Genomic DNA, 25,896 nt, shown 5'->3' with positions numbered 1-25,896 from the left:
TTTACCGAAGGTTTACCCTTCGCACTGTTACTTGCTTTTGTTTTTTTGTTCGCATCATTTTCTTACTTAAGGCTTATTTTTTACTCCAACTGTGCCACTTGTGTCCCTCTTCGATGATCCTTTATTTTCTGTAACATCATTACAATTCATTATTACATTTCCTTGTTTTCGTTTGTTAACTGCCTATGTTTGCTTTTCGCGAAATAAAGTTTTTGTTATTTTCAATTTTATATTCTGACAAATGGACAAGCCCTGGCTGTACAGATCTAGGCTGGTATTGATAAAAAAGAAAAATAATAAATCAAACTTTCAAGACAATCAAAGTTCTTCAAATTCTGCAGAGAAACCAAAGTATATACTTAGAATGGGCACCACCTCATTTTTCTGAATACCTCCAAATATCTTGGCAATAACTTTATTGAAAATATAAAGTGAAATATTCACATTGAAACCATTTGCGCTTGGGCATTTAGATGGTCGGGATACTAAAAAACGAACTCTCAAGCCCTCACCAAGCACCTGTATATTAACCGCTTATGTACCACTCGTCAGACCATTATTAAAGTACACCTAAGTGAGGTCATCCTGCACTGCACCTGACATAATTGAGCTTGAGGCCATAGAAAAAATCAAATACGTTCGTTTTTCCCGAATATGATCGCAATTTCTCTCCTTCAGCTCACGCATGTGCTTTATAGTTAGAGCCACAGGCTTGTCGGCACACGCTGGAGGGTATCACTTTGCTGAATATAGGATTGTACAAGGCTACAGTTTCATTTAGGTTCCTTTGTCTTCACGTCGTTTCACTAGGCGTGCCACACGCCAATCACACGATTTAATATATTGTTATTTTTTACTCATTTGTGAATTGATTTACAAATTATTTTTTTTCTCAAGCATTTTCGACATTCGAAACAGTCTAGAAGGTTCATCGCGAGAAAAAAACCTCATGAACAGTTTGTGGCAGAAATGCTGAACGACGTATTGTGACAGTTTTATTATGCATTTTATGATTGTTGCTCAATTTACTAACTCATGTACCTTCTCCTGCTATGTTTCATCTATCGCAGCAGCAGTATTTGTAAATGAAGCAAAATAAATAACATGACCGTTCGCAATACGTGTGCGCGATATAAAAAAGTTATCATCACCACGAAGAACACGCGACACGTACGCTGGGCTCGAGCCACAGGGTACAAGAAGAAGAAAAGAGAGCGACTACGCCATGGCTGCACCACAGCTGGACTCGTCTCTGATGTACGATAACGAAACACCCGTTACATCTGGAATGGTGAAGACGCCACCCTCGAAGCATCATAAAGCGTCCCGTGGGGTGAGTTTTCGCGTAATGGTCAACAGGGCTTTAGGTCTACGCTGTTCATTCAACCGCGAGGTTGGATTTCCTGATCCTAGCGTAGATATCTTCCTCGAGTTTGGTTTTACAATTTAATGTACGCTAGGGAAGGTAGAAAAAAAGATCACCGCCTAAGCAAGGCTGCGACGAAATGAATGACGTCACTTACGGCGCTCTTAATGGCACGAGTGCTTGAGTGTGACGTAGAGAATGACGTAACTGATGGAGCAGCTAATGAAGACGTTTAGCGTTTCTCGTCGCGAATGGTTGTTAGTTTCGCCAAGCCATACACAGCTTTTGCTGTAAAAGGTGTAGCTAAGATAGAAGCATCAGTTGTCGAAACCAATGTAGACAGCATACTGGCGACTGGGTGGAACTCGTGAACACTTCAAAAACGTACGAAGTTTCTGGACGCAGCGGCTTTCACAAAAGAAAGGCTTGAGTACTATGAACTATAGAACCATAGTCTTGAGCAGGCCACACGTTTTCTGCGAATGCGCAAAACGTTTGAAAACTTACGTATGCACATTGCTAGAGACACCCCCCTCACCCTAATAAGGCATGTGTACATGGGCTCACTTTGATAGCGCGCGTTATCTCTCTTCAGGATTGCCCAACAAGTGAAGTCTATAGACCGACGTTGTGATAAGGTGGTTGAGGCGCTCGGCTGCTGTAGCAAAAGTCGCGTGTTTTATCACCGCATTTCAAAAAAGTGAAATTGTATAGATGTGCTTGCGCTGTACGTTGTTAGGACACGTTAAAAACACATGATCGAAGGCTTTGACACTTTCTTCTAGTCGTGCCTTGCAATCATAGCGCGCCATTTGCACGTAAAGCGGTGCTGAGAATATTATTACGACAACATTTAATATCATCATTATCACTAAGTTTGAAGTTTAAGGCATAAAACTTCTCACAAAGTCCGATAATCAGACAGTGCTATGCCGTCCTTCACTTTTTGTCTAGCACAAACATGAGGAATTGCCCACCAAATGCATGGTTATTACAACAGGCGACGGGAGGGAAATGAAAAGCATTACACGTGAGATACCCTCCTCTGTTTACTCTGTTTCAGCAAAGATCTTCTCAACGCACATATTCCAAGACAAATATAAAGGTATGTGAGACGAGCATGTTTTAATAGATTGGTAATTAGCGCTGCAATACAAACTGCAGCTTTAGATGGTGGGACCAGACTCACATTCATTATTGTGTTTTCCTTAATGACAAAGTGACGCGAGGTAGCTTGCTCATTCTCGTAGGTGCTGTAGTAACATGTCCATCATTCATAATAAGTACCAAGCGTCGGTAATATTCTGAGGCGGGGTGCCTTTTTCCGTGAAGCCGACTGGCCAGGTGCCATACAGAAAATTCTGGGGAAGGGGAACGGAATTTGCACGCAGAACGTTTAAATTCGACGAATTAGCACTAATTGGTGAAGTCGGGCTGAATACCACGCTTATCCTTAGCGAACACCTTATTTTTGGTCAAAACTGCTATGTCGACCTTCAGAGAGGCAATGGCAAGGTGGGAGAGTGTTTGACGCCTTGCCGAAGGCTGCAATATACAGCCACGCTTGCGTCCCATCTGGGTGCCGACTCCCGATCTAGACCATGGTTTCCACGCTTCGTCACGGTAACCGCAGGCGTTGTGTACTCGGCTACTTCTCAAATTTAGGGCGAGTCGACATTTGTTGTAAGCGTGTGGTAACGAAGAAAGCATGTGCTATTGTGGTCAATTATTCCACGTGAGCCGTGACCACTGTGGCCGTGACCCTCCCGCAGAGGGTGGCTGCCGCCTGCAAGTGCTGGAAATTATGGCCTATGGACAATTTTCGAGGATGTGCTTAAGCACCATTTGCACTCCGCAATCGCTAAGCTAATCATAGGGCAGGAGGTTCATACGCATAAAAAATAGCTGCAGTAACAAGTTCGACAAACGTTCACTTTTTCATTTTTTATTTTCAATTTATTTACTTTCACATAAAACATTCATGCTTACATAAGTACACAAAAGGCGTTCCCAGAGGAGTTGGCTGAAGGGAGTCCTCCTAGATGAGCTAGTTGGTTCATGAATATTGTGATAAAACAGCGCAGATGATGGGGTCGAGAATGTACAAAACAGTGCTGTATTTTGTACATTCTTAGTCCCGTTGGCTGCACCGGTTCTCCACAACAACACATCCAGCTTTTCTATGACGTTTTCTGTTTTACATCTCGAAACACGTGCCAAGTACGTGAAAACGTTTGTCGTAAAAGCCGAAGATATCGGCTCCTGTAAATTCAAGAGGCTTTCGTCTCACGCACCCAGGTGAGAAGTCCACTGATATCGTCCAACGATGAGTCGTCCCCGCCTTCCCTGGCACGAAGACCCGTGAGGTCCCCTCGGCACCTGAAGGGGCAGCCACGTCCTAACGCTAGGCAACCAGTGGAAGTTGTGTCCCCATATCAACCACGGGTGGCCTCTAGCATCGACAGTGACGAGGTTAGTCATTATGAGTCATTATGGCTGTGCCTCTAAACAAACCTTGGGAAGAACTGCCAAAAAAAGGGACACTTTGTAAACACTGAAGTGCACTCGGCGACAGCCTGTGCCCATTGAGACGGGGTTGGTCTGACTGGAACGCGATGCGTGATTTTCCCTTCTTCCTTGAGTGGGCGGATTGTGGCCTTATTACGGGAAAGGCGCGCGTGCAGGGAGCCATTATAGATAAACTGCACTGCCACAACGAGATGTCGGACTAAGGAGCGTTGCCGTGCACACCGTTAAATCATTACCAGATCGCTGAGAGACAGCAAGTGGAGAGACCCTCGGTATCCTCACAACTTAAGCATTTCGTGCATACTATAAACCAGCGCTGGAACACGCGACCCCGGTGTTCACCACGGGCTATGATTCATGAAATTACCTTTCTTGTGTCTTCTGATGTTTAAATCACTATCTTTCAGAAATGTGTGTTCTATATTATATACATGCATTGGGTGATGTTAGCTTGAAGGATTTGAGGCACACCTAAAGGCTTTATAGGGGTGGCGCTTCATCCTGCGGTTCGGCATCGCAAGTTGAATCTGCTGACAAAATCAAAAGAGACGTTAAGGCAAGTGCGGAGACTCTTCGAGGTAGCGTATGCCTGCATTCAGGGCACGGACGGATACAGCCGGTCACCGGGAGTGTGAGAAACTAATGACTTTCACTTTAATATTTAGGGTAGTGATGAAATTGCAATATAATTTCACATAATTAGTCCTAACGTGAGAAAGTGTTTTCAATAACACTAAAAGATAAAAGGAAAATAGCCTGAAGATACCACATTGAGAAATCAAATACGGGGAGGGGTCAATATGTTGTTGAAGGGAGATCTCTGATAATTTTTTTACAGCGAAAGGTGCAGTAAAGTCGCGACTGGGGTTAATTTTGACGCTGTAGTCTGTCGCCACATCCTCCACCAGTGTACTTAACCACCATCACGTGAAATAAATGGATAAATTAAAAAAATACAGAGGACAGACTGCGAATCTAACCCGGGCCATCTGCGTGGCAGCGCAGCTTAGCTACGCCTGAGCTATCCAGCTGAGCTACCACTCAGGTACGCCGATGCTTGAAAGTGCTGTGCAATCTGACCCTGTGCAGGCTTCTTACCAGGCAAGGAATCGCGTTAACATGTGTGAGAAAACATTTAGAATGAGAATGAATTAACTACTGGGTCATAAAATGCTCCAACATTACAGAAGCCTCAGACGGAATACTTCATTGTCGTCAGCCACAGCATCAGCGATGTGCAGAAGATTCGTTAAAAGTGTGTAGCGGGTATGCTACTTTTCCGCTGAGTGGCGAATAATCACATATAGTGGACGCAATTCCCCACTGCACAAAGACCATGATGATCTGGGCGTACAGGGCACCATATGCGCTTGCAGTATTTATCCCAAGAGTGTTGAGAAAAGGCTCTAGAAAGAGCATTCTTCCAGCTTTCACTATGGCACTGCTGCAGCCGGCGGTAAAAGCATTGATCAAAAAACAAGACAGGTATGCAAAGACCACCCCTGTGATGCAGGTTCCTGTTGCTGATTTGTTTCTCCCGGGCTGAGCCTCAGAGAGTTTTTCTAATAAGGACAAAGCCGTTCGGTTTCCAAGAAACACACAAAAAGTTTAATTGAAAAGAAAAAAAGGCAAAGATTCCTCACAAAACAAAACACTTAATAAACAGTTGACTGGACATGACGAAACACATCTGTAAACACCCAACAAAAACGTTCAAAGTCAGTAACCAAACCTAACGTTCGAAAGGGGCTGAGTGATGGGAGTAGCGCAAGATATCTGTTCGGTCTCACCCACACGCTGAATTCCGCCGACGATGAGCAAACCGGAACGCGGTGATTCCGGCTTCAGGACGCGGGCAGGACGGGGATGAAGGAACGCTGGCTGCTGACGACACGTCGAGAAACCAGGCCGGAACGTGGTGGCTCTGGCTTTAGGAGTGTGGACCCGTCTGTGACGAGAGAACGCAGGCTGGTGGTGACGCGTCAGAGAACCAGGGTCGACCTAGTCAAGCAGCTGGGCGCACAGCTCGGGCCCGGAGCCCGACGGCTGTAGCTCGCCTGCCGGAACCAAAGTCCGCAGGCCCTGGAAAGGAGTTCAGGACCGGATGGCCACGGTCCTTTGGAGCGGGAACACGACGGCAGGAGGCCCCGGCCGGTTGAAGACCTGCAGGCTCGGGTCCTACGCCCGACGGCCCATCTTCAGCGCCCGGTCCGGTGACGACCTTCCGCTTGCACTGCCTTCTTCGAACTCCCCTTGCTCTGGTCTGCTCAGGCTCCTGCTTCAGCTCTGGCCCACTTGTCTCGTCCTCATTGGAGATACTGCTGTCTCGTGGTGTCAAGCCATTGGGCCTTGAAATCTCCGTGTTCGCTGCCCATTGGATGTTTTACCTTTTGTTTACTTCACGTCCTGCCACGCATCCTCGTGCTCGACACTCTTTAACGTCGTCATTCTTGTTTAAGCAGCCCCGCACGTGCACTCTGGTATTTCTCCTTTTGTTTTTTTTTTTTTTTCGTGACGCGCACTTTTCGAAGGCGCGCACTTTGAACGCGCACCACACATCACATACGCCCCCCTTTCATTCAAGTTTTTTTTTTTTTTTAGAAAAAAAAACTGCCGATGAGTGCGCGTTCTGCACTACGTCACAATTACACCACATATTCGCACCACGCAGTTCAACACATCACACCGATGGCACCACACTGCTTCTTCGTTGACATGTCTCACGTCGAAACACCGAGTCCACAGAACGTAACATTCAACCAACAACAATAAGAAAAGTTTTTTTTTTTTTTTCGAGAAGAAAAAAAAAACTGCCGTTGAGTGCACGTTTCGCACTGCACCACAATTTACCCACATATGTCCGCCACACAGTTCACTGCATTGCCCAAAGGTCCACATTCACTAACCTCAAAATACGCAAGAAGTGAGAAAAAGTATGGACACATCTAGCGGATTGTGAAAATCCCCAAATTAGTAGTACACCACCCCTTTTTTTATCATATATACCCTATCATCTCAAAAACTATACATCATGTTAATGTTACATTGCATGTAACTTCTTCAAATATTTACAAGCAACACCCTTCCATGGTCCGCAAGCAAGATCCAAAAGAAACCAGCGGGAAATCGAATTTGACGCTTAAGTTATAGCGTCCCATACAAGACGTTTAACTGCTCTAACCATTTGACAAGAGTAAGGAATCGGAAGCCAGTGGAAGAATTCTCGACCGTAAGCTCGTATGAACCTAAAGCTGTGTATCACCAGGTTCCCAACCTCGAAATCACAAGCATACACGCTGGAATGTCTGTATGCCAGTCGGAGGCGTTGCCTCCAGGCGCACCAGTACAACCACGCCTGAATCATTTCATCCTTCCCACGAACGCCTTGCTTGAGCTCGTAAGCCGCTAATCGTTGAGACATCTTAACAGAAGCGACCTCTTCAACCGAAGATGCCAAAGAGCACCAGTCGGCGTCCTTCCTCGTACAATAACCTGCTGGACCATTACTGCCTTCTGGTTCACTTTCCATCCCTTCAGCTTTCTGTATTGCTTGTTCATCAATACTTTCAACCCTTCTGCCTGGGTCATCGTGATTACCCTCATTGTCACATATAGCTGACCTACATTGCAACTCTACTCTCTGTTCTTCAACAAGTGCTTTTGCATTTTGCTCCAATATTCTTCTAAAAGCATCATCTACAATTTCCCGAGAACACAAGCCATCTCTCTGTATGGGCAAGTTATAATCATGGTGAAAAACCATGTCCGTAGCGTCTGTTGCTATCTCCAGTGGCCCAAAACAATAGGTAGCTGCTACATCAGAGCTTTCATTATGGCATTCGCCGGCATTACCTAGGAGACCTTTTATTGCTCCTTCAGCGGAGCTATTCAGAGGCAATCCTACCTCTGAATAAAGTGCGCTTGACCTCTCACAGGTTTCAAAATACCCTTTACTCTGAATGGAACGTTCTTGTTCCATGCTCACGAAGCATTCCTGCGCTTCAATAAGCTTATCGAGTCTCCTAGTCTTTTGACTGTTTACCTCCCTGTCATACTCTTTCAGAGTTTCTTTCTCTAGCGAAAGGTCATGACGAGGTACAGGGTCAGTCTCACGTAAATTCAAATCGCTCCCGATGTAACTGCTTTCAGAGCACACCTCATCCACTGGTTGACTACTCTGGCTCTCAGACCACGTATATTCAGCGTTTTCCCTCTCAAGCCACTGCTGCAAATCCTCATATTCTAGTTCCAACAGTCTCTTCTTTTCGCGCATCTCTATCTCGAGCAGCCTTTTCTTTTCACGCATTTCTAGCTCAAGCTGCTCCTTCTTAGCGCGTGTCTCTCGCTCGAGCTTCTCTCTCCTAGCCCGTGTTTCTCGCTCGAACTCCTCTCTCTTAGCGTGTGTTTGCAATGCAATCTGCTGCTTTTTAGCGTCACATATCGCAGCCCGTTGCTCACGCTCCCTCTCCATCCGCTCCTCGTACCATACTCTAAACTCCGCTCCCGTCAGTCCCATTTTATCCGCCAACTCAATTAACTCCCACGTGTTCGTCATCGTGTTAACCGCGTCAAAAAAAATCTACTGGAAAAACAAACGACTTTGTCCTGTCGCAGCGGACGCCAATTTGTGATGCAGGGTTCTTGTTGCTGATTTGTTTCTCCTGGTTGAGCCCCGGAGAGTTTTTCTAATAAGGACAAAGCCGTTCGGTTTCCAAGAAACACACAAAAAGTTTAATTGAAAAGAAAAAAAAGGCAAAGATTCCTCACAAAACAAAACACTTAATAAACAGTTGACTGGACATAACGAAACACATCTGTAAACACCCAACAAAAACGTTCAAAGTCAGTAACTAAACCTAACGTTCGAAAGGGGCTGAGTGATGGGAGTAGCGCAAGATATCTGTTCGGTCTCACCCACACGCTGAATTCCGCCGACGATGAGCAAACCGGAACGCGGTGATTCCGGCTTCAGGACGCGGGCAGGACGGGGATGAAGGAACGCTGGCTGCTGACGACACGTCGAGAAACCAGGCCGGAACGTGGTGGCTCTGGCTTTAGGAGTGTGGACCCGTCTGTGACGAGAGAACGCAGGCTGGTGGTGACGCGTCAGAGAACCAGGGTCGACCTAGTCAAGCAGCTGGGCGCACAGCTCGGGCCCGGAGCCCGACGGCTGTAGCTCGCCTGCCGGAACCAAAGTCCGCAGGCCCTGGAAAGGAGTTCAGGACCGGATGGCCACGGTCCTTTGGAGCGGGAACACGACGGCAGGAGGCCCCGGCCGGTTGAAGACCTGCAGGCTCGGGTCCTACGCCCGACGGCCCATCTTCAGCGCCCGGTCCGGTGACGACCTTCCGCTTGCACTGCCTTCTTCGAACTCCCCTTGCTCTGGTCTGCTCAGGCTCCTGCTTCAGCTCTGGCCCACTTGTCTCGTCCTCATTGGAGATACTGCTGTCTCGTGGTGTCAAGCCATTGGGCCTTGAAATCTCCGTGTTCGCTGCCCATTGGATGTTTTACCTTTTGTTTACTTCACGTCCTGCCACGCATCCTCGTGCTCGACACTCTTTAACGTCGTCATTCTTGTTTAAGCAGCCCCGCACGTGCACTCTGGTATTTCTCCTTTTGTTTTTTTTTTTTTTTCGTGACGCGCACTTTTCGAAGGCGCGCACTTTGAACGCGCACCACACATCACATACGCCCCCCTTTCATTCAAGTTTTTTTTTTTTTAGAAAAAAAAACTGCCGATGAGTGCGCGTTCTGCACTACGTCACAATTACACCACATATTCGCACCACACATCACAACCCCATAACAGTATGACACCTACAACTAGCTGGTGGGGATGCCAAGTACGGGATCTCATAGCCGTCTGCTGCTGCTTGGTCTCGTCGAAACAAGGCTTTCTGGACCTAAAGGCAAAAGCAGCCAAGCAGGGCTGCCTCCCAGTCCTCCCGGGTAGGGTTGGGGATTAGGGGTACAGCAGGGTTGCAGTAGCAGACCCATATCATGTGGTAGATGACCGAATTAACACTTCTCCTCACAGAGTGAGCAGCTGCCGGAGAAGGCGGTATCGAAATGTTTGGGTGCTGCTGAGCACAACATAGTGTTCGTGAGGAGTCTGAGTAAAAGTGGCTCCTCCTCTTTGATTAGGCTTTTGCATGGGCGTGGATAAAGGCTGTGTTTGGATTGGTAACGTTGCACGATTTCGCGGGAAGAATGCGCAGGATTCAATTCAAGCTCGTCCTGATCGGGGGAGGCGCACGGGAATGCCCAGTGGGAGAGCGTGCGGGCGGTGGCGTCGGCTTCCTCATTCCCTTCGAGTGCCATGTGTGGAAGAGCCCAGACTATTCAGCGCGGTGCAGAGATTCCCTGATACGTCGTTGCAATAGTCCATAGGTTAACAAAGTGGCACAGCCGTTTACGATGTTTTGACAGGTGCCACGAGAGTCGGAGATGATGGTCTGCGATCTGGGGTGACAAGCTCCCAATGCAAGCACCTTCGTCCGCGTGGATTATGTCCCGGGCTCAAAACGCAATCTCATTAACTGTATGGCTCTCGCTTACGACAGCGGCTGGGTACCATCCTACATGGTGCGGGCTGGGGGCGCCCACTTAGAAAGCACCGGGTTTCCATCCGTACTAGTGGACCAGGGCCTCCACCTGCACCATGCGCCGGCAACTGTGGTCTTCTTTTGTAATATTGTTTTGAAGAAGGCGCACGTGATGGGTGCTTCGCGTTTCACGGAGGCATCGCTGCTTTTTGAGTCTGCATTAAGCCCCACTGGACGTTCTATAGGGTGCTTAATAATCAGATAAACGCATAAAAAACAGCGATTATCACTAGTGGTGCACGGACAGGGAATTATTAGCCTCCGAATTTGGAAACCACCGTAGTCGTCTAGGACAACGCCTCCTCTTGCGCTGACCTTAATGTAGGTTCCAATCATAATGGGCCCTCTATAGCGATATACGCGAGGTCTCGCCTTATGTTGATTTTTTTCCGCATGCCCAGTGTAAGTTCGCATATGTTTCTTATACTTGTTGTCTAATGTACGTAATCCTAGTATTTATGAGGAGAAAAAAAGTGATTTTATAAGGTTGAGCACTTAATACACAGCCCAAGCTTGGTCCGTGGTGCATTACACGACACTTGTTGGTTAGATTAATCAAAATGCCATACCAATGTCATCGCTTCCACGTAGTTAAACACCACTTCCGAATGCAAAAATAACCTTTGTGCATCACCATAGTACGAAATCAAACTCGTTTATCTAATGAAACGAATCAAAACAGCCTTATTTTGAGCGTCGCCACTTGCGAACCTCTTTGCTTGCGAAGCAATATCGGTGAATTCCCAATTATAGAAGTGACCCAAGCGACACGCTCAATTTGTGCTGCAGGGTACCGTGAAATAATGCGGTACATAGCCTCTTGGAAGTAGGGAAATTGGAAGCTCGGTAGATAGATATGCAGTAATGCTAGCTTGCATGTCTAATTCTGCGAACATATGGGATTAATTTGTGAGAATGTTGCCCTTTTTTGTCCAACCAGGGAACGCATTGCACTAGAGGCAACAATGGATGTGCAAGCGTCCAACAAAAAAAATTTACACGATCTCCAACTAAAGGAAACCACGAGTAGTATGCGATGCCGTACGTGGGTTAAAGTTCCTTTCATCACGGGCACCTTGCTAGATGGTAGCGCGTTCTCTCAAGTGGAGCACATCATAATTTCGCTGTATATAGTATTTGTTGTTGTTACTCGTCACCAACTCTTGTTGGAACACGGCACGCGAGAGCACGTCGACTCGTCGCGCGTCTGCAGAATCTCGTTCCCCGATGCACCATCACGTGTTTGTTGAAAGAGTGTAAGGAAGAAAGACCCCAGCGCCTTACCGAGACCCTTACGCAGGCCGGAACGTGCTAGCGCGTGAACGCATTCTTGCAGTGCTTGGGTCACTGCTTGCGCATGCGCAGTATAGTGGTCACGCCACACACCACCGAAGTGAACTCCGCCAAAAGCTGCTTCGCGTCCAACAATTATTAAGCTCTATTCACCCCAGTGCATAAATCCAGGGCAACTATCTCAGCAATACTGAGTGTATATTGTCTCAAACTTTCTTAGAGTAACAGTGCTGTTCACTTACCAAACCTGTGCTTTTATAGTACGAAGCCATGGAATCAGTGATATCGCTTCTTGCTGGAAAGCCCATTAAAATTCCCGCTTTCATTGAGGTTTACGAATCTTACTTGTGACTGTGCCATGGTGCGGATGTCCTGAGCAAATTTGACTGCTATTGCAATGCATTTTTTAGGCAAGAAAAAAGTCGCAGCTTTGCCAAAAAGACAAAGCAATGAACGTATTAGCAACAAATTGGAAGGTCACGCACAGAATGGCAAGCAGATCGAAACGTGCCCCACGTTTTAACGCACAAAAGACGCACAAAACTTACTCAAATGTGCAGATCAACGCGAATAAGCGTCTCAGTTGTTACTTAATTGTGTCTGAAAAGCGAACCCTTTTCGCAAACAGGGGTTGTGCACCAATTTCAGTGATCTTTGTGTGTCCCGTAACTACAAGAGAATCATTCCAGTGTGAGCCCTACGCCAGCCAAGACGTATGATCTTCCCCGCCAGGAGATAAGGGTGCGCAAGAGATGGTCTAGTCCCTTTCCCTCCGCGGGCCCCAGCACGCGTGAGAAATGAGAGCCGCTGTGCGCTCATTGCGCCATCTTGCTGATAATGCTGAAAACACGATAGCTCCACCCTCCCGAGGTGCTCGCCAACAGCTGTAAATGGTAGATATAAATAACGTGCCGTTTCAACGTTGAAGTAGGTACCTTTTAGTGGGTTAGTGGTCAACGCCTCTTATTTACGACGCGGAGGTCCCACAATCGATTCCGAGTTCCGGAGTCTTTTTTTCTGAATTTTTTGTTTCTTGCGTTTTCATATATATAGAAACGAATACATATGCGGTGCATGATGTCCGACACCAACTCCGACGTGAGTGGCAAGATCTAGGTGAGAGTGTCTATATAGTTGTTTTCGCAATAACAAAGAAATCAAGGATTGGCATATCCGCACTTCTGCACTACCGCATCACGGCGCCATGACACACTCTATTTGGCAATGCATGTGCAGCCCTTGCTGTTTAGGTCGGTACTACCATACGCACTTTTCTTTAGTGGTGGCAAAAGATTTTTTTTTGCGAATTCAGAAAATGATTTTAGAATTCTCGCTTCCCAACAGCAGTCAAAATATAAAGAAACTAAGTTTTCCATCTTATCACTGACACTGATGCTACGAATGAGTGCGTTGCTATCAAACTGAAAATAATAAGGGAGCCTAAAAAGTGCTAAAAGTAAACGCTCCTTTTTCTTGTCTGTTAGTTCCTGCCACGTTTTACTAAATATTGTAAAACGTTTTACTAAATACGTTTTACTGACGTTTTACTAAATATTGACGTTTTACTAAATATCGGTATGCCATGCGGAATACCAGACAGAGACACACAACCCAAGTTTACCATTCGCTTACAGCTCCCGTCGGCGAGTTTGTTCATAAATCGCCATCCAACGCGACAATATGGCACCCGTGTGGTCATCCACCACGAAAGAACTTGAAATTATGCTAATCAAAACATGATTTGTGAGTCTGTCATGAGATCGTGGTCTTATATGTCACCATAAATTGTGAATTTCGTTTTTTATGCCGGTGAACGCTGTTGACGACAAGCCGAAAATGATACCCATATATCATGTCGTTTACTGCAAATGAGACTGGCTCTCTTCGATGTAAATATTTCAGTGTAAGTGGAACGTGTATAAAAACATATATACGATAGATTATCAGATGGTGCTCGCAAACAAATGCCGACGCGATGATAGATGCACGGCCAACGATACGAGATCCGCTTTAAGGTTAGAAAAAAAGCCTTATATATAAATGATTGTTGCATGAGTATAGGTGTTCAGCATCCGGAGGCACTGGGAACGCAGATGGCGCCAGAAGTCGTGTTTTGAAGTGGAGATGAAGCCAGGATGACATAACGTCGTATTAACACTGATGACGTCATGATTGGTGCTGTATGATGAAGTGTTCAATTAACACCATCGCCTGGTCAAACCGGGACCGATTGCAAAGGCACTGTAAAGTCTGACGAGATGCAGAGAGCTTCAAAAAAAAGGAAGAGGGGAAATTGAGACAGGAAAAATATCGCGCCATTTTTCGCTAAACGGAACCCTCCGTGGATGCGAAGCAGCGGGGATATGGTGAACGGCACCCACAGCAGCCCATCTACGTCGTCTTAAGCAGGTGCACCAACATTAAGAACCTCTACTTGACTAAGCTGCTGGTGACCATGACTATAGCCCTTATAAACAGCCGGCCCCACCACGCACAGGCCCGAGACATCAAACGCCATACCGTGCTATCTAAAGCAGACGCGCTCCGTCTCATAGAAGTGTGGAACGCCGCATGACCGACGACCAAACACTACGTAGTGATCACGTGTACTGAGGAAGCGTCTCGTTTCCTTTGCCGCTGACTCGGGAGAGAGAAGGGGAAGATAGGGGAGGGGAGAGACGGAGAGGGGGCGTGATGCGCAGTGGGGTTGGACGCCGCCACAGGGAGGGAGGGACATAGGCTATGGAATACTATACTTCGCATCTAAAACGCCATCTCCTGTTATGATCACAGTAATTATATGAAGGCTGTCGGCAGAGGTTTCTTTCATCGGCGTCTTCACTGCAGTTAGCTAAGCGACTGTATTTTTTTTCAATTGTATTAACGCCTTGTTTCTTCCGAGTACACCCTTTAACCAGGGCGACGTTCTAAAGCTGTCTCTTGCGCTTTAGTCGCAGTCATACGCAGGTCTCCAGAACAGTCGTTGGTGGCAGCTGCTGTGGATGCTGTCTTCAACAGTTTTCATCACGGCGCTCATCCCGATGGTCGTGTTCTTAACGTTCTTCACGCGCCCGGGGCGGGCGTTCCCGACCTCCATGGTCATCCCCGGTGTGGCTACAAGGGTCACCGGCGCGTCCTCGCCTTTTACCATACCGCAGGTGAGACAATTTATAACACGACTTTTTTGGTGGAGTGGCAAGACCAGGTACGTATTCCATGAACGTGAAAGCGTTAAAGAGTTCGTTTCTAAGAAATTCCGCTGTCGGCGTCGGCATGTGCGTTGTTGGTTGTGAGTGGAAAATCATCTTGTGCATGACCGAATCGAAATAAGGATGCAAGTAAAATAAATAATAATATTTCCGAGTAGGAATTGGGATAGATCCAGGGTCGTTTACGTGGAAAGAAAATGTTATACTTAGAAATATAGTGTAAAATCACGTTCATGTTTCACAAACACACACATGCTGAATACATGCTTCACAGTACATGTAATATCGCAGTAATATTGTGCTATACACCTTGCATGGTCATCGGGTATAAGAAGATGTGGTTATCATAAGAACGTCTTAGTTTAAAGCCAGCCACTCATTACAAAAGGCACATACGTTACTGAGCGTATTACCTCAAGACCTCATAGTGGGTGCACAGAAAACATATCACGCGCGTAACTGCTCATGGTTTAAAGCATGCTACCCAATACCCAGCATGCAGACATATGCGAAAGCTTCTGTGACACAAGCCATCTTTATGTTTATCGATTAGATTGCAGAAATGCCAATTTAAATTTCTTGAGTAACATAATACAATAAAAGAAGCAGAACATATTCATAGAGTGAATGATGAGTAGGGCGAAGCGTCCATCCACACGTCTATATGTCCATCCATCCGTGCATCTGGACAGACGGGTGGACAAAGACACAGACACACGGATGGATAGACGAACGGATGAAGTGACGGAAGCACGGCACACGGACAGAAGGACGAATGGACGGATGGACAAACAGAAATACGGGCACACGCACGCATGGATATATGGAAGGGCAGACGGATAGATGGATGGACCCACGGTCGAACTCACGGACATTTGGAAGCATAGAGGACGGACGCGCAGAGGGATGGACAGAGGCACACACGGACGCATGGATGGACAAACGGAGCACAAACGGACAGACAAGCGGATGGTCGGATGGATGAAAAGGCGGACGGAAGCATGAACCATCAGACAGATAGATAGACGGATGGAAAGAAACATGGATAGACAGATGGAAGAACGCACGCACGGACGGACGGAAGCACATACAGACGGACAGATGAACGGACAGGTGAATGGACAGACTTAAAGATGCTTGGTCCCACTCATCATGATTCACTCTGTGAATATGCTCTGAAAACCACTAACGCCATCTAGTTATTTTATATTATGGACATATGCAAACAACAGCATTTATTGAGGAAGTCATAAACTAGAGGTGGCACTGGCTACATACTAGATAAATATGGAGGAGGGAATAATTTCCGACTCAATAAGCTTCGCCCCTAAGAGTATGCACCAAGGGGTTGAAGTACGGGGAAGGATTAGCGTAAGGGTGTCTTAATTCTTCTTACTGTGACGTTGGCCTACCTGACTCAGAGCCCGTGTTCGCGTTCACTATAGAATGCATCGTCTGACAAAGCGCAGGGAAAGTAGGAGCCTCGTAAGGCAAAAATGAAATCTCAGCTCAACCTTCGTGAAGTTGCCATTTGGCGTAAAATAGCCCGGCTAAGCCTCTCATAAGCTTTATTATCATTACAATAGCCTTCGCGAACATGTCGTTGATTCGCCCTCATTCATATCACCCAGAATTAATCATCCACAAAAAGTTCATGCTCCTCAATGCAGAACCACAACCCATTTGCACGCTTTCATTCCAAGAACTCCATCTCAATGGAATCTACTCCCACGATCAGCAACCGCAATCACGGACACATCACGTTTTAAGGTTTCTTTACAAAACATGCGTGACGCTACTTGATATCTGCTTTGTGTTGTATATATATTGAAACGGGTATGAGCCGAGAGAAGGGAAGAGGAGGAAGACGTGAACTAGCGCAGATACCGACGCCATTACGACCACACCATCAACTTCGCCCTGGTAATAAACACCCTTCGACTTTAACCGTAACAATTTTGTAGTGGAGGTGCCGGGTACTCGCCCAAGACGACGGAGCACTGCCGCTATGTCCTCGCCGAAGCAGACGCCTCGCGTGACTGCCTCCAACACTACCGACACTCGCGATGTCAAACAACGGAGACCTACAGTCATCTTCAACTCCTCCGGCGCGGACACCCGGTGCCTGGATGCGTCAGTTGGAGCCACACCCTTTCTCAGGGTAACCCGCCGAGGAAGTGCAAGAATGGCTCACACACTACAAATGCGTGAGCAATTGCGATGGCTGGGATGCTATGGCTCAGCTAGAGTATGTTGCTCTCTTCCTGACAGACACTGCTCTTGTGTGGTTTGAGAAACACGAAGAGTCGCTAACAACCTGGGCTCACTTCGCTATCCAACTCACAGAGTGCTTTAAGGATTCCACTGCGAAAAGAAAGCGAGCCGAGCAGACATTACTTCAGCATGCTCAAGTGCCAGGTGAGACTTGTAACACGTACAGTGAGACGATCCTGAAGCTGTGTAAGATGGCGACCCCTCGTATGTCCGAAGAGGAAAAAGTCGGGCATCTTCTGAAAGGTATTGCCGAAGACGTGTATACCTACTTGATTGGCCAGAAGAGCCTCAATTCGGTAGCTGACGTGATCCATAATAGCCGCACGTTTGAGACCTTGAAGCTACACCGTATCACACCAAAGTTCGGCAGGTTGGCGAATGTTGCGACGGTTGCAAGCATTAAGGACAGCTTCAGTATTCATTGGGACCTTGCTACCACTGTGAGGCAAATCGTCCGAGAGGAACTTGAGCGACACAGCAAATCAATGAACGCCGTGAAGGCCGAACAGCTCGGTTGCGTTTTTAATCAACCTCACGAAGATGCACCAGTGGTTTCTTCGCTGTCAGCTACGCCAGGCGTTGCAGACAGTCGAACCGATCCCATACAACAGCACCACCATACGTTTCCTGACGACGTGACGCATGACCAACGCGCTCATCGGGGTACGACGACAAATCGGCACTTAGAAGATCGTATCAACTACTCGCAGCGTCCGAGAATGGCTTATTCCGAAGTCTACAACGTCGGTAGCCCTTCACCTGTTTTCTACAGCTGCGGTGTGACAGGACACATCTCTAGTTTTTGTCGCCGTCGCCACCAGACGAGGTATGGCCCACCACTGACATGACCTAAATTTGAAGGCGTCAACAATGATCATTGGCCGGCAGAACATCGCTCAACAAACGCTATAGGCTCAGCACCCAAGAATTCCTTTCGACATTTTAACAGGAGGAGTGACTCACCAGCATCAGACCGCAGCCTGACACCACCAACCAGTCGCTCACGCGGTTCACCATCCCCACGGCGACGTTCTACACCACCGCCTCCATCGGGAAACTAGCCGGCGCGGTCGATGGAGGTAAGGTCGCCGGCCGGTCTCCGTCTCTGCAAACTGTCCCTATTCCGATTATGACGTCCCAAAACAAAGTGTGTGTGTTAATTGATAGTGTGCCTGCAACGGCGTTAGTGGATGCTGGTGCTACGGTTTCCGTCATGAGTGCCACATTTAAGGAAAGACTTGGTCGGAAGGTTATGTTCCCGTGGAATGGTGGTGTGACGTTTCGTGGTGTCAGCGGAGAGTTCCTCGTTCCTCTAGGTATTTGTGTTGCAAGTGTTTTGTTTGGTGCTGAATATCTTGTCACGAAATTTTTGGTACTACCACGGTGCACTCAAGATGTGATTCTTGGGATCGACTTTCTTCAGGATTGCGGTGCTTCTGTTAACTGTGGCACAAACAAAATTACGGTGAGTAACGCGCTTTTGTCTACGCTTGCTGAGACATCTTTACCGGGGAAAAACTGTTTCGTTGTGTCGAATGATTCCCTTTTAGCACCATGGTCTTTATCACGTGTTTCTGTTAATCTTGCGGTTGCCGACCTTTTTTCGTTTGACGCGCAAATTCAACCACTAGCGATGGATTGCGTGAAGAAAAATGTACTTGGGCCTAGATCTCTCGTGACAGTTGTGGATGGCACTTCAAGCTTATGGGCTTTGAATTGTTCTTCGGTGCCTGCTGTTCTTCCACGTCACATGAAGCTTGCCGAGTTCGACGAAATCACGTACCGCACTATCACCGTTTTAAGCGAAGAGCAGCAGTCTGAAACAAGCGAACCCCAGAGAAGCAGTTCTGAAGAAGAGATCTTAAGAATGATCAGCAAGTCGCTACCCTCACATAAACGCCACGCTCTTGCACGTGTCCTTATGACACGTCTTTCGGTGGTCGATTTCACAAAAGGTGACACGGAGACCTCACTACCGCGTTCTCGTGCTCATCACAGAATTGATACCGGATCTGCACACCCCGTTCGTCAAAAACCTTACCGCGTGTCGTCGACACAGAGGGCAGTGATAGCTAAACAGGTCACCGATGTGTTGCGGAAAGTTGTTGTCCAAGAGTCATCTAGTCCGTGGGCAGCACCTGTGATCTAAGAAAAAAGGATGGATCATGGCGCTTTTGCGTTGATTAAAGAAAACTAAATACGGTTACCAAAAAAGATGTGTATCCGCTTCCTAGAATTGATGTCGTCATTGATTGCCTGCATTCCGCTGCCTACTTTCCGTCACTGGATTTGCGATCAGGGTATTGGCAAATACCCATGCACCCAAACGGCAAAGAGAAAACAGCCTTTGTGACACCTGACGGCCTTCAAGAATTTAATGTTATGCCGTTCGGTCTTGATAATGCACTGGCAACATTCGAACAATTAATGGACACAGTACTTCGAGGAATTCAATGGAAAATTTGTTTGTGTTACCTAGATAATGTGGTGATTTTCGGCAGCACACTGAACGAGCATAACAAACGTCTCAGTCTTGTTTTGGATTGCATACAAAAGACCGGCTTGATCCTAAACTCTAAGGAATGTCATTTTGGTGAAACGGAGACATTAGTACTTGGACATCTCGTTAACCAAAATGGAGTAAGGCCAGACCCACGAAAAATCGAGGCCGTCAGCTCTTTCGAACCACCAAAATCGGTGCGGGAATTGAGGAGCTTCTTGCGCCTAGGCTCATATTTTCGTCGTTTCGTTCAGAGGTTCACTGACGTGGTGCATCCCCTGAAATGTCTTCTTCAGAAAGACGTCCCTTTCAACTAAACTTCAGCTTGCGACGATGCGTTACGCCAGTAAAGCTTCTACTAACGTCGGAGCCCATCCTGCGTCACTTCGATGCGTCCTTGCCTACGGAAGTGCATGCTGATGCTAGTGGCATTGGCATCGGTGTTGTACTTGTGCAGCCTCATCAAGGAGCTGAGCACGTAGTGGCTTATGCTAGTCGCTCTTTCAACAAAGCTGAACGCAACTATACCGTAACAGAACAAGAGTGCTTGGCAGCTGTTTTTGCGGTACACAAATTTCGACCTTATATCCATGGACGCCCGTAACTATCGTTACCGACCATCACGCTTTATGCTGGCTGGTGAATCTGCGTGACCCGAATGGTCGACTGGCACGTTGGGCTCTTCAACTTCAGGAGTACCACTTCGTCATCTCGTTCATGTCTGGATGCCGCCACGCAGATGCCGACTGTCTCTCCCGCCTCCCCCTGAAGACGACTGAGATTTAGGAAGACAGTTTTCACGACTGTTTCGCCTCCATTTCTTCTACATTCCCAGACTTGAGTACTTTCAAGAAAAAACAACAGGAAGATATTAGCTTGGAGCCATTATTCGCCACGGTATCGCGTCCTCAAGCCAACGGCCGCTGTTGTGTCCATGACGGCCTTCTATACAAGACAAATTATTCGGCTAAAGGCGCACGCTTCTTTCTAGTCGTACCACAGAGCCTACAATTTGACACACTCAAGGTCATGCACAACGAGGTGATAGCTCGTCATTTGGGGTTCATCAGAACTTTGAATAGGACACAAGAGCGCTTTTACTGGCTCAGAATGCGGGACACAGTCAAGCACTCTGTCGCAAGTTGCGAACAATGCCAACGGTACAATCGGAAGTGTGGCAGCTTGGGCTAGTTGGTATGGCATGATGATAGTTATAGCGCGAGAACAAAACGACGACACAGAGACAAGAAGGAGTACAAGCGGCCCACGACTCCACCACCAGGTCTTTTCCATTCGTCGCCACCTCCTCATCTACCATTTGATCAAGTTGGTATCGACCTTTTGGGCCTATTTCCACGCTCGTCTAAGAACAATCGATGGGTGATAGTGTGCGTCGACTATCTAACTCGTTACGCAGAAACTGCAGCGATCCCATCCTCGACAGCGGCGTGCGTGGCCACGTTTTAGCTTAGATTCATCATTCTTCGGCATGGCGCTCCCAGAGTGATCATTAGTGATCGTGGTCGTCAGTTCGTTGCGGACGCCGTCGAAGAACTCGTTCGTCTGTGCAATTCGCCGTTCCGCCATTCATCCCCGTATTACCCTCAGACGAATGGGCTCGTAGAACGTACGAACAGAACTCTGACTAACCTAATGGCCATGTACGTATCGTCTGACCACAAGGACTGGGACAACGTTCTCCCCTTCATTACTTATGCATATACCACGGCCAAACATTAGACAATCAATTACAGCCATTTTCACCTCCTTTACGCACGTTCACCGTTAAGCTGCATCGACACTCTTCTACCATTTGACTTCCATAGCGACTAGTCTGGCTCCAGGACACTCTGCCTACCTGAAGAAGCCCGGCGTATTGCTCGTCTTCGCACTGTGGCTTCGCAACACCGATCATGGCGCTCCCAGAGTGATCATTAGTGATCGTGGTCGTCAGTTCGTTGCGGACGCCGTCGAAGAACTCGTTCGTCTGTGCAATTCGCAGTTCCGCCATTCATCCCCGTATTACCCTCAGACGAATGGGCTCGTAGAACGTACGAACAGAACTCTGACTAACATAATGGCCATGTACGTATCGTCTGACCACAAAGACTGGGACAACGTTCTCCCCTTCATAACTTATGCATATAACACGGCCAAACATTAGACAATCAATTACAGCCATTTTGACCTCCTTTACGCACGTTCACCGTTAAGCTGCATCGACACTCTTCTACCATTTGACTTCCATAGCGACTAGTCTGGCTCCAGGACACTCTGCCTAGCTGAAGAAGCCCGGCGTATTGCTCGTCTTCGTACTGTGGCTTCGCAACACCGATCAAAGGAAAACTATGACAGCCGCCATCAGTCTGTATCATACTGCAAAGGAGACTTTGTGTGGTTGTGGACGCCACGACGTAAACGGGGCCTATGCGAAAAGTTTTTACCTCAGTACAGTGGCCCATTCGTGATTGTTGATCGCTTGAGCGATTTGACATTCGTGGTAGCACGGCTAAAATCAGCTGGCCGTCGGTCAAACCGGACCGAGCTGGTACATGTCGCCCGCATTAAACGGTTTCACTCTCAACATTCAGAATGATTCATACTCACTCAGCGGGCTTCGTCTGGGAGCCGGGAAATGCAACGGGTATGAGCCGAGAGAAGAGAAAAGGAGGAAGAGGTTAACTGGCGCAGGTACAGATGCCATTACGACCGACCCATCAACTTCGCCCTGCTAATAAACACCCTTCGACTTTAACCATATATATATATATATATATATATATATATATATATATATATATATATATAATGTGTGTGTGTTTGTGCGTCATGTCCTTTTTGTTTTTTTTTGTTTTTGGGATTATTTGTTCATCTTCACTTAGTGCTTGAACATTTACTACCTGCATTATCACTACCGCTACGTTGTCTTTGTTAACGTAGTTCTGTATTATTCTGCCAATTATTGAAGTTTCGTTCTCGTATATACTTATCGAGTGTTGTTTCCCTTTTTTGACATGTAACATGCCCATCCCCTCTGTAATATGAAAACCCTGAGGGTAAAATAAATAAGTAAATCAATAAATACATAAATAAATAAAGACGGGTCACGCGATTGACCGCGGGGAGTGTAACCTAAATGCGGAATCAAAAAGTGCTGTACGTAACGCATTACAATTTATTGAAATATTTATATTCATCAATATGAAACTGCAACAGTCTGGGTAAATAAATTATATTTTCTGGTAACTGAATACCTATCGATTGCAGCTTGTTGAAAGGGAGCTGTTACCAGTGTTTGTCAGCAGTGTCGTAAAGAACTAAATTTGCGAGATATAGGATGCCCAAGGGGGGGGGTGGAAGTTTCTTCATAGAATGTTGTCGTAACACCAGTTCGTGCGTTGTCTGGTTAGTCTTTTTCGATGCCTTCGTTTTAATTACTGCAGTATATTGAACCGATCTCCTTAGCAATCAATATTACCAACAACGAGCAATTTTCATGTACTTTTTATGTGTGAATAACATTCACGCACCACGAGTTTTTTGTACGCGACATACTGACACTATGATATTATAATAACTGCTTGTCGTTTTGTGTCCTGTATCAGACATCTGCTGGTTTACCTCGTGTGACCTTTGATCCCGATGAGGGCTTCCTTCGGCAACCGGGAGAGACCATACAAGATTTCTGCAGCAAGGAGATAGAATTGGACGAAAGGCCCCCTGCGCCGTGGGCCCCGGTGCCCACGGGAATGTCTCTGAATACGACCACAAAGGACATACAGCAGCGACCAGTCATCTGCGTCTTCAACGCTAAGTGAGTGTCAGAATATGCACCAAGTCAGCAATCAGGCTCATACTCGGGCCCATCGGACCATTTGCTAGCCTCACGTGAAAAGCGTCTCATGCCTCCTTCTCTTGTGGAGTTCCTTGAGGGAGCCAGCTTTTCCTAAAAACTTCTAGAACTGAGGTGGCAAAGAAAGGCTTCAGCTTTTCTTTGCCCAGCAGCCGCCTCAGTAAAGTTGATCGCGTGTCTCACGTCGGGGAAAAAGATTACGTGTGAAATATGGGCTGGACGCTCTATTTTAGGCAAGAATAAGGATATTTTTCTGCATACCGATGAACAATAACGTGTACACAGTTTTTCGCTATATGGGTCTCAGCCTTTTCCACTTACTTGTTCAACGTTCGCCTTTTGTACCAGACAAAGACAGAATGGTTGGAAAACTTTAGACTGTATTGCTTTCATTGATGCATTTCAATGGGCTGATATTGGAGTGCAAGTAATGAGTATAGTTTAGAGCCTTTAATACGTGGTTAAGACTAATTTTCAGGACGGAGCCGCGTGAAGCTCATGAAAATCCTATATCTGATGTGGTCCTATGTTGTCTCGAATCTTCTTCTTTGATTTCATGCAGATTGGGAGCGTGTTTCTAATATACAGTCTTACAGTATCCGTTCACAAACCCTGATCGAATGCAGACGCATGTGGACGAATTCTTAGTAGTGTTACAATGCGGTGCCTCCGGGTTTCATTCTGAGTTGTCGCAAATATGGTTGGAATATTTGAAGATTATCGGTTCTTCCTGATCCTAACTCGTAATTTCCATTTTCGGAGTGATCATGTTTGGTAGACATACGAACCAGGGTCTTACAATAAAAAGGGTTCTCTTGAAGCTGTTTGTCCTGCGCTTTAAAATAGTCTTGCTGCCACAGCCTAGGCACCAGCTTTCAGGTGTTGGTCACACGCCGGTATTACGGAAGATTACTAATCTCAATACTGGAGATAATGCGCGGCAAATAACAGGAAGGTTTCCTTGGCATACATTGCAGCACATGCACATGGTAGAATGATAAACGCATACGCTTCAAATATGGAGTTTCGCGAGCTTTAAATACGTACGCGACAAGCTCCGCCATAGCATGCCCTCAGATACTGTTTGATGTGCTATCAAGATGACATGCTTAGCGCGCTAACCTGAAGTCCATGCTGTTATGCTGTTGCTTTCAGATACTGGCGGCTCCAGGACACCTACATCGCCGACTTTATCCCGGTTCATTACTGCACGGCGATACTCTGGTATGGCTATGCTGTAGACGTGAAGAACGGCAGCATCGTGTGGAAGTACCCGATTGCGAAGACGTACAAGAACTCTTTGCTAGTAATGCGGTACAACGGCCAACTTTTGCACCGGGGCAACAACATCTCCGTGTACTTCGCTTTGGGTGGAGCGCGCGAAGACAACGCCAACTTGTCTTTAATGGTCGGTAACCCCGGAACTCGGCGACAATTTGTGGAGTCCGTTTGGCTTGAGCTTAACAACTCGTTTAAACCGTGGACGGTAAGAATCATAGTTGCCAGTATACTTGCCCTCATACTTGCTAGAGTCATAAGCTGTTGCCTACCCAGAAACTGTTGTGCAAGGTTGTGGCAAGTTCGGGCAGCCTCGCTAACCCATGAATGGTATGAATCATATTTGCCAGTATACCTGCCATCATACTTGCCAGAGTCATACTCGCCAGGGTGACTCGTGACGTTCGCTTCAGATCTAAAACCGTGAACGCATCCAATGGATCAGTGATTGCGCAAACTTTAAACGCGACACTGTGCATCAAAATCAGTTTAGCGTCATCCTAAAAAAAAACTGTCGATACCTTCCAGGCCTATCAGTAACAAAATATGCAAATAACATTATCTAGCTATTTACGTGCCCGCACCTCTTCTATTTTGCCTGCATCAAAATGCAACCGCCGCGACCGAGATCGAGTCGGTGACCTTCGGATCGGCATTCGAGCCTTCTAACCGCTACGCCACCGTGGTGGACATAGTTACACGGTACAGTTACAGTGACTAAGTTTGTTGTTCCTGTCATGTGTTACCTAAATAAATACTTCTTTGTTGTCGTAATTGGGTAATGATGAATTGTTTTAGGTAGAGTACTTTCAAGGAAATTGTTCATTACATGTCTATTTGCATTTTACAGTAAAATAGGATGTCCGCTTTTTCAGGACAAAACAGTTCGCTAAGATGTGAGAAAAGAAACAGAAGTTTCATACGACTTCGAAACTTCGATCATGGGAACGAGAGAATTACACAGAAAAGACAAAAGGAACCTGAGCAGA

The 25,896-nt window shown here is 46.7% G+C and overlaps 1 protein-coding gene across 1 annotated transcript; it reads left to right on the top strand.

Annotated features, from left to right (window-relative positions):
- Window positions 1–824: 824 nt before the first annotated feature.
- Window positions 825–25,531, top strand: LOC142774423 (uncharacterized). Its single transcript, XM_075874783.1, has 6 exons — window positions 825–1,333; window positions 2,430–2,471; window positions 3,665–3,838; window positions 14,745–14,951; window positions 23,382–23,590; window positions 24,785–25,531. The coding sequence occupies exons 1-6, from the start codon at window positions 1,226–1,228 to the stop codon at window positions 25,299–25,301; spliced, it is 1,257 nt and encodes a 418-aa protein (XP_075730898.1). The 5' UTR covers window positions 825–1,225; the 3' UTR covers window positions 25,302–25,531.
- Window positions 25,532–25,896: the final 365 nt, after the last annotated feature.

This window comes from Rhipicephalus microplus, chromosome 10, assembly GCF_043290135.1.
Source record: "Rhipicephalus microplus isolate Deutch F79 chromosome 10, USDA_Rmic, whole genome shotgun sequence".
NCBI lineage: Eukaryota > Metazoa > Arthropoda > Arachnida > Ixodida > Ixodidae > Rhipicephalus > Rhipicephalus microplus.
The sequence above is the reverse complement of the archived record's forward strand: the minus strand, read 5'-3'. Positions and strand labels throughout refer to the sequence as shown.